Here is a 13,835-nt window from a genome sequence, read left to right on the forward strand (position 1 = left end):
ATAACCAATGTGATACCTTTACACTGATTTCTACAGTCCAGGAGAGACTTGAAGTAAGAGTCCTTCCCGTAACAGTTTGTGGCGTATTTGAAATTTTCACACATCTGAGTATTTTTGTTGAAGAACCACCGGCGTGCTGCGTTTGTACAACCTCCTGCTGGCCTGGCTATCATCCTTGGTTCACCCATATCACAAGGGTTCACTAAAATATTCAAGCAAACATAACTTTTAATGACAAGTTTGTAAATGTTCTGTAATGCCATGGCACATGATATTTATTTTATTTAGCAGTACCTACTCACAGGTTCATCAATGTCATATTAGCATAAAGCAACAAATTAATTGTAAGCCAAGCTATTTTCTTGGCAATTCAATTTCGCATTATCATACCTAAGGACTTCTTCAAGGACATTTAATTTTGCAATTTGGAGTCATTTGGCTTTACATTACATTACCTATGATAATTTAATTACAAACAAAAAAAGTTGTTTTACAGTAATTGGCAGTGGCGTACACATTGTTGGAATACGCCCAAAACATATATGTTCGTTGTCAGCGCTTATAATACTTACGAAATCACCACATACTGCAGACATGCTTATTTTTAGCCAGTAAAATTTTAGCAAAAATTCTTAAAACTAAATTATGATTTAATAATGAGCATATAAATTAGTGCAATTAGGGGGTTCAATTCCAGAAAAAAGCTTATACAAATCACTGTACATAAATTAGCGTTTCAAAGACAGCACAAAAATCACTATAGTAAATCTACCGTTGAATTAAGTACATATAACGTTACAGTATTCTCTGTATGAATTTCTCACTAGATAAGGGCTAAGAAACATCAGGGCAGGTTGGTTGAGTGAACTACATACCATCACACTGGACTTCGTTGTTGGAGCTATCTACAAACTTGACCTCACAGCGTCGACAAGGATTGATAAGACATCGGACATCCGTACGACCATGACACGTTTTATTCTGACACTCATTGCCACACATCATGGGCTTAGAGTTGTCGGGACACCTCAAATCTAGTCATCAAAAAAACCACAGTTTTAATTCCAGTGTGGGGAGATCTATCATTTATAACACATTTATTTGAATGATTGTTTTCTTTTTCATAGATACACCCAGACTAACTATAAACATGGTTTGATCAGGAATCCTCTTGTGTGCAAGGATTGACCTTTTTCTCTTGTATTATATCAATAGTCACAGTGATTTTATCAAAATTAATCTTAGAGATAGATGAAAGTCAGAGTACCAGGAGAAACACTACTGATTCCTCTATACATAATAACTGATCTAGGTTTATTTGAAATTTCTGACATTTCAAACACTTGGCCACCACTGTTCATATGTGAGGGGCCAGTGGAAGAATGCCAAACACATTTAAAACTGCTCATCATGTGGAAGAGGATCGAAGGCTAGAGGTAGAATTTATAAAATTTAACTGAACTGGACCTTAACTACATCACTCACCTGGTTTTTGGCTCCCAGTGTTGTTACCTGTCAAAACAAAACGACAATGTAAGCTAGCTAAATACGTACATGAATTTTCTTACTTTTTTAAAAGGTTTGATTAGTTTAACGTCCTATTAACAGCCAGGGTCATTAAAGGATGTGCCAGGTTTGTTGGTGGAGGAAAGCCGGAGTACCCGGAGAAAAACCACCGACCAGCGGTCAGTACCTGGCAACTGCCCCACATGGGCTTCGAACTTGTGACCCAGAGGTGGAGGGCATGTGGTAATATGTTGGTACATCTTCACCACTTGACCACCGCGGCCCCAAATTTTCTTACCCTACTATCTATCATTTTCAAGAGATGAGAGTCGGGGTTGTGGGTAATTTTTCTCTTTAACTTTGACCTTAAAAATGGGATAAAGTGAAGAACTGAATTCAAAGCACTATTGTGTAAATAGGAACCAGATCTTGTTCAGAGGCTCTCAATATTATTTTTGGATTCAAGATGGTAAGGAGCTATAGCAGAGAAGATATTTTCCAAATCCTTGAATGAATGATATATTTAACTTACTTACCAGAACAATCGGCGTCCCCTAGGGATATGGTGGTGTTGTCAGGGACTCCCCGAGGATTGACACACCAACAGACATTACCAATACACTGTTGGGGGGAGAAGGAGCCATCACGTTCACAGCCAGGTACATACGACTGGAATCCTGATTGTATTCTATTTTTAGCTGCAACAAAAAATAAAATATTTATTATTTCATTGTCATCATTTTAAATAAACAGGCAAAATTTGCTTTGTCTATGTGTGTTCTATAATTGTTTTGTCACCATGTGGCAATTGTTGGGTTTTATCCCCCATGACACAAGGATTAGCCTCTGTCCCCATGTAATTCCAATACATGACAGTTGAGTTATAACCTCTAATGGAAACATAATACATCTCGTGACTGGGACACAACAGTTATGTCCCTGAAGGAGACACAAGGGGCCACGGTGGCTGAGTGGTTAGATGTCTCGACATATTATCACAAGCCCCTGATCTATACGTCGCAAGTTCAAATCCTATGTGGCACAGTTGCCAGGTCTGTGGTTTTTTCTGCGGGTACTCCGGCTTTCCTCCACCAACAAACCTGGCGCATCCTTACATGACCCTGGCTGTTAAGGGATGTTAAACTAATAAAACCCAAGCCCAAACCCTGAAGGAGACATAGTGGTTAGAGTCGTGTCCCTTTTCTGAGATATAAGGTTGGAATTATGTCCCTGAAGGAGAAGTTGGAGTTATGTCCCTTTTCTGAGATAAAACAGTTTGGCTAAGTTTGGTTTTACTAATTTAACGTCATATTAGAACAAGGGTCATGTAAGGACGTGCCTGGTTTGTTGGTGGAGAAAAGCCAGAGTACCTGAAGAAAAACCACCAACCATCGGTCGATAGCTGGCAACTGCCCCACTGGGATTCACATACCAGGGATTCACATCCCAGAGGTATAGGGCTTATGGTAATATGTCCGGCCATCTTAACCACTCAGACACCACGGCCCCTCTATTTATTTATGTCCCTGAAGGAGACATAGTGATTAGAGTTATATGTCCGTTTTCTGAGATATAACAGTTTGGTTATGTCCCACCAGCTGAGAAGGACAGACATATGTCCCTTGAATAAACATAAAACTGAATTATCTTATGTCAGGGTTTGCCTTGGGTGTTCCCTTATTGGGATCTTTATCAGAACAAATGGGCCCTTTGTATAATTTTATTGGCAACATAAACACAAACACTTTATGTTCATTTATCAAAAAAAATAAGAGATGCAACTCCTGAATGGTATATTCTAGGTTCACCTGGTGCAGCTGGTGGCCGACATGTTTTGGTCTTAAAGACAGGCCGTCATCAGGGCACAGCTTACATGGTGTACAAATACCGAAGTACAGTATGACAATAGAGGTCATGTCATAATAACAACATATTATGACGTCATAATTAAGTATTATGCGTCAATAGATAACTTACGTATGCAGTCTGCTTGTCTATCTCCAGTCGGCTGACAGATATACTCTGGTCCACAGTTTCTAATCTAAACACAAAATACAAGAGATAGACTTATAACAATTCATTCTATTGCACTGACAAATTAAAAGCAGCAGAGATATATGGCTACTTCAATTAACACAGAAAATCACGAATGAGGTAAAGGTTCAGACAGTAAAACTACATTTTGCATACAATGAGCCAAGTCAACTACAGACAACCTTGTCTATGAGGGACACACTCATGAACCCAAATAATTGACCTCTATTTCAAGGACACCTGTCAATAAAGGATTTTGGTATGTCCTTTATATATAGACAAGTTTGACTGTACCATTCAAATCAAACTTTTAACTCAAAACTGATTTGATACTGTTTCATACCATATTGCTTTAAGAACAAATGATACTGTAAGTCTAGATATAGTTTTTATTGTAAATAGATAATATTTAAAGTAATAAAACTTAAAACTTACTTGACAAATATCAACTGGAGCTGAAAAATAGAATTGTATAGTGGTAAAAGAATGAAAGAAAATAAAATAAAGAAGGAATTGATAGATAAAACCATACAGGTCACAGGTAATACTATTTGTTGAGAATTTGGTGATATTTCAGAAAAGGAAATAAATGATCTACCATAAGATGACATCTCAATATTAAGGGAATAGCTGGACTTACTGACAGATGATTTCAACCCTTCTTGCTACTTACAGCATTTTGTACAAGTTTTTTCTGTGTTTTAATTTACAAATATTGTCGCTATAGTATTTATTTGTTCCATTTGATTGAGTGTTAAATATGAATGCAAATCATTTTTTTATGGGTAAACCTCAAACTAGATTGTCCAACTCACATAATTATGAAATCTGATCAGGACAGATTGACATGAGTAACTCTAGCCCATATGCATCCCAATATCAAAGTGGCGGCATTAAATGGCAGGTGATAAAATGAAGGCAGGAAGTACTTACCACATTTACTCAAACACAGATCCTCTGAATCAAACAAGTTAGTCAGAGATCCACATCCGCCCCAGTAAAAGATCTCACATTTTTTCGTGGTTACGTTGTAGAAATACTTGGGGATGAGTGCCTTGCAGTCGCCGACTTTGGGTGTTGGGATACAGAATGGAGGTACACCTGTAGAACAAGAACTGATTATAAAGGTAATCATACAGTTGTCCCCCACAGTATAATGGACTCAACTAACCAGAGGCCATCATGATGTAACCCTATCAACAAATCTTTTTGGAAATGCAGGTCTGATGCTCTTCATAACCTGTTGCCCTTTCACGTTTTTCAATCACAGGCCCTCATGGTAGTTATGGCCAAAAATTTATTTGACAGTGTAATGCATGTTATTCAGCATCCCATTAAACTCCAATATATCATAACTTATGGTTATTGATTGAAAATATGTCAAAATACATGAAGTAATTAGTAAAAATAAAAAATTCAAGGTAACTTTGTCCGATCTTTGTATATCAACAAGAGGCCCATGGGCCTTAACGGTCACCTGAGTTCGGATATAGAAAGAAACAAAGACATATAAACACCATTTACTAGACTTTGAAATCGGTCAGTGATTTTACAGATTTGACTTTTTAATCTATGAAGCGTATTTGCTTTCAGCAAACCCGAGAACTCAGAAAAAGATCTTTTGAAATTTTAGTCATTTTGTCCCTATTTGACCCCACCCCTTTGCTTCATTATGGATGTTAAAATGCTATATCCGAGGCTAATAATTCTTAATCAAGTTTGACTAATTTCCTTTGAAAATTAAGCAAGTAATGTTCATAAATGTGTTTCCTATATAAACTAAAGTATACTTGACCCCCTCCCTAAGGGATACGTGATGGAGTAATGATCATGCGCAATTTGGAGATGAATTTAAGTCCACATCAGAAAAACTTTTGGAGTTATCAGTAACCGAAGTACGTTCGTGATTATAGATTTACATGTACGTGTGGTAAATACAAATGTAGAAAAGTTACATTGTTTATGTTACTACCGTACCTCATTTGAGCAATGCTTGGGAGGTAATGCACAGATGACGTCGCAATTTTAACATAGTCTGTGATAGATTCTAATTACCACCATAAACGCTTGGGAGTTGGATAAGTGTAAGCACCTCGTCGGACAGCAAGTTTTATAGCTGAATATAGACTTACATATTCACTTATCCCAATTGTAGCATTATTACAGTATTTGTAATAGATTACTCTAATATTTCATTAACCTTTTTATAGTAAACTTTTACAGTGTAGTGGGCCTAGTTTTTACATGTTCCTCGACGTCCACATCTTGAAAAATCTCTAAAATTGACATGGAAAAAGTGCGTGTACAAGAAATTTCAACGGTGAACTTGATTTTCAAGTGATTCACAGAAACTCTCCTTGTTTGTCACACCTCCCTTATCCGGACGCCGCGTCACAACTAAGTTAATTTATCCTGCCACGTTATGAATTGTGTAACCATACGAAGCTAAAAACCAAACTGCTTTGCACCATGGTGGTTATTAACAACAGATAAATAAAAAGGGAGTACCGGGAAAACCTCAGCACACGGAACTCATTTTATTGGTATTGTTTTTGATAGCTGGGGAATTTGTATTGGCTGTTCGAAATGCCTAGATTAACCTTATAACTAACCTTAAGGGTAAATTTTGGATGTAGTTAAGACTGTAATTTTAAGGGATTAAAGTTCTATCAATTTGTGTTCATGGACCGCTTTTTCCAAATAGCTCGTATAGATAGATTAACCACTAACCTTGGGAGTAAGCACAAGTTTTATAGCTGTATAGATTAACCACTAACCTTGGGAGTAAGCACAAGTTTTATAGCTGTATAGATTAACCATAACCTTGGGATAAGCACAAGTTTTTATAGCTGTATAGATTCACCACTAACCTTGGGAGTAAGCACAAGTTTTATAGCTGTATAGATTCACCACTAACCTTGGGAGTAAGCACAAGTTTTATAGCTGTATAGATTCACCACTAACCTTGGGAGTAAGCACAAGTTTTATAGCTGTATAGATTCACCAATAACCTTGGGAGTAAGCACAAGTTTTATAGCTGTATAGATTCACCAATAACCTTGGGAGTAAGCACAAGTTTTATAGCTGTATAGATTCACCAATAACCTTGGGAGTAAGCACAAGTTTTATAGCTGTATAGATTCACCATAACCTTGGGAGTAAGCACAAGTTTTATAGCTGTATAGATTCACCACTAACCTTGGGAGGTAAGCACAAGTTTTATAGCTGTATAGATTCACCAATAACCTTGGGAGTAAGCACAAGTTTTATAGCTGTATAGATTCACCACTAACCTTGGGAGTAAGCACAAGTTTTATAGCTGTATAGATTCACCACTAACCTTGGGAGTAAGCACAAGTTTTATAGCTGTATAGATTCACCACTAACCTTGGGAGTAAGCACAAGTTTTATAGCTGTATAGATTCACCAATAACCTTGGGAGTAGCACAAGTTTTATAGCTGTATAGATTCACCACTAACCTTGGGAGTAAGCACAAGTTTTATAGCTGTATAGATTCACCAATAACCTTGGGAGTAAGCACAAGTTTTTATAGCTGTATAGATTCACCACTAACCTTGGGAGTAAGCACAAGTTTTATAGCTGTATAGATTCACCACTAACCTTGGGAGTAAGCACAAGTTTTATAGCTGTATAGATTCACCACTAACCTTGGGAGTAAGCACAAGTTTTATAGCTGTATAGATTCACCAATAACCTTGGGAGTAAGCACAAGTTTTATAGCTGTATAGATTAACCACTAACCTTGGGAGTAAGCACAAGTTTTATAGCTGTATAGATTCACCACTAACCTTGGGAGTAGCACAAGTTTTATAGCTGTATAGATTACCATAACCTTGGGAGTAAGCACAAGTTTTATAGCTGTATAGATTCACCACTAACCTTGGGAGTAAGCACAAGTTTTATAGCTGTATAGATTCACCATAACCTTGGGAGTAAGCACAAGTTTTATAGCTGTATAGATTCACCAATAACCTTGGGAGTAAGCACAAGTTTTATAGCTGTATAGATTCACCAATAACCTTGGGAGTAGCACAAGTTTTATAGCTGTATAGATTCACCACTAACCTTGGGAGTAAGCACAAGTTTTATAGCTGTATAGATTCACCACTAACCTTGGGAGTAAGCACAAGTTTTATAGCTGTATAGATTAACCACTAACCTTGGGAGTAAGCACAAGTTTTATAGCTGTATAGATTACCACACCACTAACCTTGGGAGTAAGCACAAGTTTTATAGCTGTATAGATTAACCACTAACCTTGGGAGTAAGCACAAGTTTTATAGCTGTATAGATTAACCACTAACCTTGGGAGTAAGCACAAGTTTTATAGCTGTATAGATTCACCACTAACCTTGGGAGTAAGCACAAGTTTTATAGCTGTATAGATTCACCACTAACCTTGGGAGTAAGCACAAGTTTTATAGCTGTATAGATTAACCACTAACCTTGGGAGTAAGCACAAGTTTTATAGCTGTATAGATTCACCACTAACCTTGGGAGTAAGCACAAGTTTTATAGCTGTATAGATTAACCACTAACCTTGGGAGGTAGCACAAGTTTTATAGCTGTATAGATTCACCAATAACCTTGGGAGTAAGCACAAGTTTTATAGCTGTATAGATTCACCAATAACCTTGGGAGTAAGCACAAGTTTTATAGCTGTATAGATTAACCACTAACCTTGGGAGTAAGCACAAGTTTTATAGCTGTATAGATTAACCACTAACCTTGGGAGTAAGCACAAGTTTTATAGCTGTATAGATTCACCACTAACCTTGGGAGTAAGCACAAGTTTTATAGCTGTATAGATTAACCACTAACCTTGGGAGTAAGCACAAGTTTTATAGCTGTATAGATTAACCACTAACCTTGGGGAGTAAGCACAAGTTTTATAGCTGTATAGATTAACCACTAACCTTGGGAGAGTAAGCACAAGTTTTATAGCTGTATAGATTCACCACTAACCTTGGGAGTAAGCACAAGTTTTATAGCTGTATAGATTAACCACTAACCTTGGGAGTAAGCACAAGTTTTATAGCTGTATAGATTCACCACTAACCTTGGGAGTAAGCACAAGTTTTATAGCTGTATAGATTAACCACTAACCTTGGGAGTAAGCACAAGTTTTATAGCTGTATAGATTAACCACTAACCTTGGGAATAAGCACAAGTTTTATAGCTGTATAGATTAACCACTTACCTTGGGAATAAGCACAAGTTTTATAGCTGTATAGATTCACCACTAACCTTGGGAATAAGCACAAGTTTTATAGCTGTATAGATTCACCACTAACCTTGGGAGTAAGCACAAGTTTTATAGCTGTATAGATTCACCACTAACCTTGGGAGTAAGCACAAGTTTTATAGCTGTATAGATTCACCACTAACCTTGGGAGTAAGCACAAGTTTTATAGCTGTATAGATTACCACTAACCTTGGGAGTAAGCACAAGTTTTATAGCTGTATAGATTCACCACTAACCTTGGGAGTAGCACAAGTTTTATAGCTGTATAGATTCACCACTAACCTTGGGAGTAAGCACAAGTTTTATAGCTGTATAGATTCACTAACCTTGGAGTAAGCACAATTTTATAGCTGTATAGCTAACCTTGGAGTAAGCACAAGTTTTATAGCTGTATAGATTCACCACTAACCTTGGGAGTAAGCACAAGTTTTATAGCTGTATAGATTCACCACTAACCTTGGGAGTAAGCACAAGTTTTATAGCTGTATAGATTCACCACTAATCTTGGGAGTAAGCACAAGTTTTATAGCTGTATAGATTAACCACTAACCTTGGGAAGTAGCACAAGTTTTATAGCACGTGTTTGAATCCTCGAAGTTGTTTTTGTTGCCACCACGACCGCTGTACTTAAACCTAACACACACTTTAGCTGTGTGGTTGTAGTAGTATCTATAGTTGTAGACGTTACCAGAGCCCTTCTCCATTGGCAGACGACAGATATCGTCCATCTTATCTGTAAAACACAAGAGTTATCTGCCCTTAATCTATGGAAGAGATCTGAATTTCTGGTAAAACCTTATTTCTAAGGAAATTCTATATGTATTTCGTCAACTTTTCATATTGCAGAGGTTTAGTGTAACGGTTGTGAAGCTATATTGACATTTCCACAACTCATTTCATAACATGTTGCTGTAAGATCATAGTATACTTCACATGTCTACTCATGATATATTCATTTGACGTTGCAATTTTGATTTTTTTTTTTTTTTTTTTTATAATTACACCATGTTCACAAAATAATTGCTAATGGAAGCCTAACCTTAATTGCAGGCGGTGGGATGTTATGTGTCAATTCAAATATTAAAATGCATGGATCACCTGCCTGACAATATATAGGACTGGTACGTAGTTCAAAAGGCAACTTGCATACTTTGTTGATTAGTGATATTTTCATATCTAATTTGCAGCAAACCAGTTATTATATCTTCTCTAAAGTTGGCAAGAAGGCAAAGAATGGAATAGTTTAAAACTTAGTTAGAAATTAATATATCTTTGAATTATTTGAAAATTGTTGTTAATCCACACACTGATAAATGAGGTTTTGTAGGCTTACCTTTGTGATCAATCGTAGGCACTGTGTCATCTGGTTTTTTCATGTCTTTGTCTTCTCTTTCCATTTCTTCCTGTTTAATCATGTAAACGTAACGTTGGAGGCGTTCGCGACGTGTAGTATTTCCCTTTTTCATGTTAGCTTTCATCCTCTGCAGCTCGCATGGTGTCAGGCCTGAAATAGATTACAATTAGGCAAAAAAAATAATGTCTGTTTAGGGTTACCCGACCGACCCTAATTGTGTACCCCCAACCCTAATTTTTTTCCCACTTTTATACGAAAAAAATTAAAAAGTCGGGAGTTCGATCTCAGACTCCAGTTCTGGCAATCATTTTAGAGTGAAAGACACTAAAAATAAAAAATAAAAATAAATTCCTCCCGACCAACCCTTTTTTTTTGCCAATATAAACCTAAACAGACATGTTTTTTGGCCTTATGATCTTTCCTTATAAGATATCTATTAAATTTTCTGTCCTATAAATTCTGTGTTGAGAATCCCACATTTCTTATTCTTTTACAATCAGCTTCCAAATTCATTGAATTTCCACCTTAAATATGCTGGAAATCAACATTCAAAATTGAGCGTAAGAATTTTTTGAAGATACCTGGTAGCAATCTTCAAAATAATCTACCTATATATAGGATTTTATATTGTAGAATCACAATTATGTTCACGCTATAATTTCACAGCTTGTTGATGGAGGTTAATCTCATTTTTTAAATGACATTACGTCATTAACATTATTAAGTTTCATAATGCATTTTTTAGAAGTCTTTAAACCTTCATAGACACAATGACTTAGATGTTAAATTCTCTTTACACATACCAGAATATATGTACATACAGTATTACTCACAACATATATTTATAAATACCTCTCTATACTATGTAAATGTTTGATGAGTAGAAACTTTTGTTATTTTTTGAAGTTACTGTTAAAGCACCAAACATAAACAAGAGGCTAGTAGCAATTTAAAGGAAATGCTGACGGACGGACAAAAAACAAAAAAAAATTTCACCATCAAATACTTAAAAAGCTCCAAATCACAAATGAAAGTATCCACCAAAATTTTGACCAGAACAAATTTTCTATACTGGACAATAAAAGAATACTTACCTTCAGTACAATTGACTTTGTTGCTGTATTTATCATAGAACTCCACCCGACAGCCGCCACAGGGGTTCATACGACATTTAGCCATTGGATAGGCTGGGCATATATGGTCTACACACTGAAGAAAGTCACAGCACATAGGCTTTACTCCGACAGGGCATACTGGAAAATTGCCGAAATAATAATATAATACACTTAACATTCAAATATTCAATTGAGAATCCCGCCATAGCATTAATCAGATATGTTGATGTGATTGAGATTAACTCATTCCCCCATAAAGACAAATTTAGGGTCTTCTAAATCAAAGACTAGGCCAGTCCATTATTGAATTTCAGGGGTGATCGAATTAACGGATATCGACAATATCTATGTTAGCATCTTACACAGATGCTGGTACAGTAGCAGTAGAGCTAGTTTGTTCAATTTGTGTTTATAGACCCCAACCTATCTATCAAAAATTCATAATTGCTACCATCCATCTTGAAAATAACATAGTCAACAGGAATTTTTTCCCCAAGTCTTCTGCATTATGTAAAATTTCAGATAAAACAGCAAATCAAATAACATATCTGGAGCAATGAAACCATATTTGTTTGTCAAATATAAGTCAGGACCCAAAGGTGGAAGCAAATAACATATCTAGAGCAATGAGACCATGCTTGTTTTTCAAATATAAGTCAGGAACCAAATGTGGAAGCGAGATGTCAGAAATCTGAACCAAATGATTATGGTGGTTCAATTTATTTCAAAGTATTCATTAAATCATTCACCCCTGAAATTCAAAAATGGACTACTCCAGCCTTTGCACTAAACGGGTCCTCAGGGGTGAATGAGTTATAATAACAAATAAACTAAATCTCTATCAAAGTATAACTAAATGTATACCATTTAGTTGATAATAATTTGAAACAAGAGTGCTACAAAAGTTTTTGTGTCAAGATTAACTATCAATATTCCTTACTCCTTTTACCAGTTGGGATGATTACAGAGGGCTTGTAAAATATATTGGGACTCCAAAAATAAAAAATATTGCTTTATCTTGTTATTTTATGCACTTTTAATCTTTGAAAATTGTATTTATTGAATTAACTTACATTCAGGCTCTGGAACCGCTGCAACAAAAACACAACATTTTAAGAATTACAAAATGACCTCTTATAGACCTATTACTAAAATAATTTAAGTTTACGAGCAACACTGTGTGTCTTACTATAGATAGGAATTGTTATTTTTTGTTCCCTCACCTGCAATAATTAAGTAATTTTTAAGTCAAACTGTATTTAGTAATATAAATAAAAAGCATATGATGTATTCTTACATATGTACTTGTTATAGAGTTTGTAAATGTCAATGTTGTTTTTCAGGTTGTTTGAATAAAACATCCATTTCAATCAAAATCTGATGTTTTGGTTATTTTTGGTATTGTACTATTGCATAGTTTGCTGCTGGTCTGCCTAATGCAATTCATGCAACATAAATAGGAATCAAAATTACTATTGTATGCCAGGTATAAAGTATACGGTCATCAAAAATAGGATAAGTAAGACCAGAGATTGGGTCAATATTTAGGAAACTACCGTATGAGAAATCAGACATTTTTGTTACCAAGTAAAGACATTTTAGAGGGAGAGAGAAGAGTCATTTTACTCCATCCGATGGCATTGAGTTCTCTAAAAAGTAAACCATATTTTAACTCTTTCCATACTTATGACTATATACCTTCTTTCTTTGGGGACTCATTATTGCATCATGATTCACATTTGAGAGACTCACAAGTTCATATTATATGGAATACAATGCCAATATTATAACCATCACACAGTTTAATACATGAAATAGGGGGTAAGATGCCGTAAAGCTTACTTCTGGTGGCCTGACAAATGAGCCCACATTGGGCACTTCCACAACACCGCTGTCCAGTAGTACAGTTGTTATCAGAGGTACAGTTTGTGGGACATTGAATCTGAGCAGCAGAAACTGGTGTATTCTGGGTCGTCATAGTTACGGTGGGGCACTGGCCTGTCCGGGTAGCTACAAATCAAGACAAGAGAAAATCAAGAAAAGGAAGTCAGCAAAGAAATAAGTAAATGTAAAACTTGCATACAATATCTAAAAGACAATTTTTTTATCATATGTGCCATAAGATATAATTACTATCAACTAGATGGACCCATGAGCAGTAAGAAGCTTACATACATTGCAAAATAGGAGATACAGTAACCTAGAGTGCCCGCATTTCCCGTTGGGAGACTATAATAAAGAGTATACCTACCTTTATAACACTGGGGCCGTCCAATCCTACGGGTACCAGAGATTTCTGTACCGTTTGGAAATACACACCAACATACGCCAGTGTTTTCTTGACACTGGGTACGGCTGTAGTTACCATGGCGATCACATCTATGAATAGTAACAGCATCACTGATTAACTTGTTGCTTACTGTATAACAGGAAATTGTCGTTTTCATGGTTCCCATGACAACACAAATATCAAACCAACAATAATAATTTCTTGCTTTAATATGATTATGGTTCTCATTGTTACAAAGACTTAAACCACAGATAAATGTATTTCCATGA

At 36.1% G+C, this 13,835-nt stretch overlaps 1 protein-coding gene across 1 annotated transcript in view; it reads right to left on the reverse strand.

Moving 5' to 3' along the window:
* LOC138321440 (uncharacterized) overlaps positions 1-13,835 on the reverse strand; it is a 79,279-nt gene that overhangs the window by 11,274 nt on the left and 54,170 nt on the right. The window contains exons 38-50 of the mRNA XM_069265137.1: positions 13,528-13,655; positions 13,119-13,286; positions 12,350-12,367; positions 11,256-11,414; positions 10,141-10,311; positions 9,358-9,540; positions 4,474-4,641; positions 3,976-3,995; positions 3,484-3,547; positions 2,043-2,204; positions 1,486-1,512; positions 876-1,034; positions 17-202 (exon numbers count right to left, since the gene is read on the reverse strand). Coding sequence (XP_069121238.1) covers positions 17-202; positions 876-1,034; positions 1,486-1,512; positions 2,043-2,204; positions 3,484-3,547; positions 3,976-3,995; positions 4,474-4,641; positions 9,358-9,540; positions 10,141-10,311; positions 11,256-11,414; positions 12,350-12,367; positions 13,119-13,286; positions 13,528-13,655 — 1,613 coding nt within the window. The remainder of the gene's footprint in view (positions 1-16; positions 203-875; positions 1,035-1,485; positions 1,513-2,042; positions 2,205-3,483; positions 3,548-3,975; positions 3,996-4,473; positions 4,642-9,357; positions 9,541-10,140; positions 10,312-11,255; positions 11,415-12,349; positions 12,368-13,118; positions 13,287-13,527; positions 13,656-13,835) is intronic.

This window comes from Argopecten irradians, chromosome 4, assembly GCF_041381155.1.
Source record: "Argopecten irradians isolate NY chromosome 4, Ai_NY, whole genome shotgun sequence".
Lineage (NCBI taxonomy): Eukaryota > Metazoa > Mollusca > Bivalvia > Pectinida > Pectinidae > Argopecten > Argopecten irradians.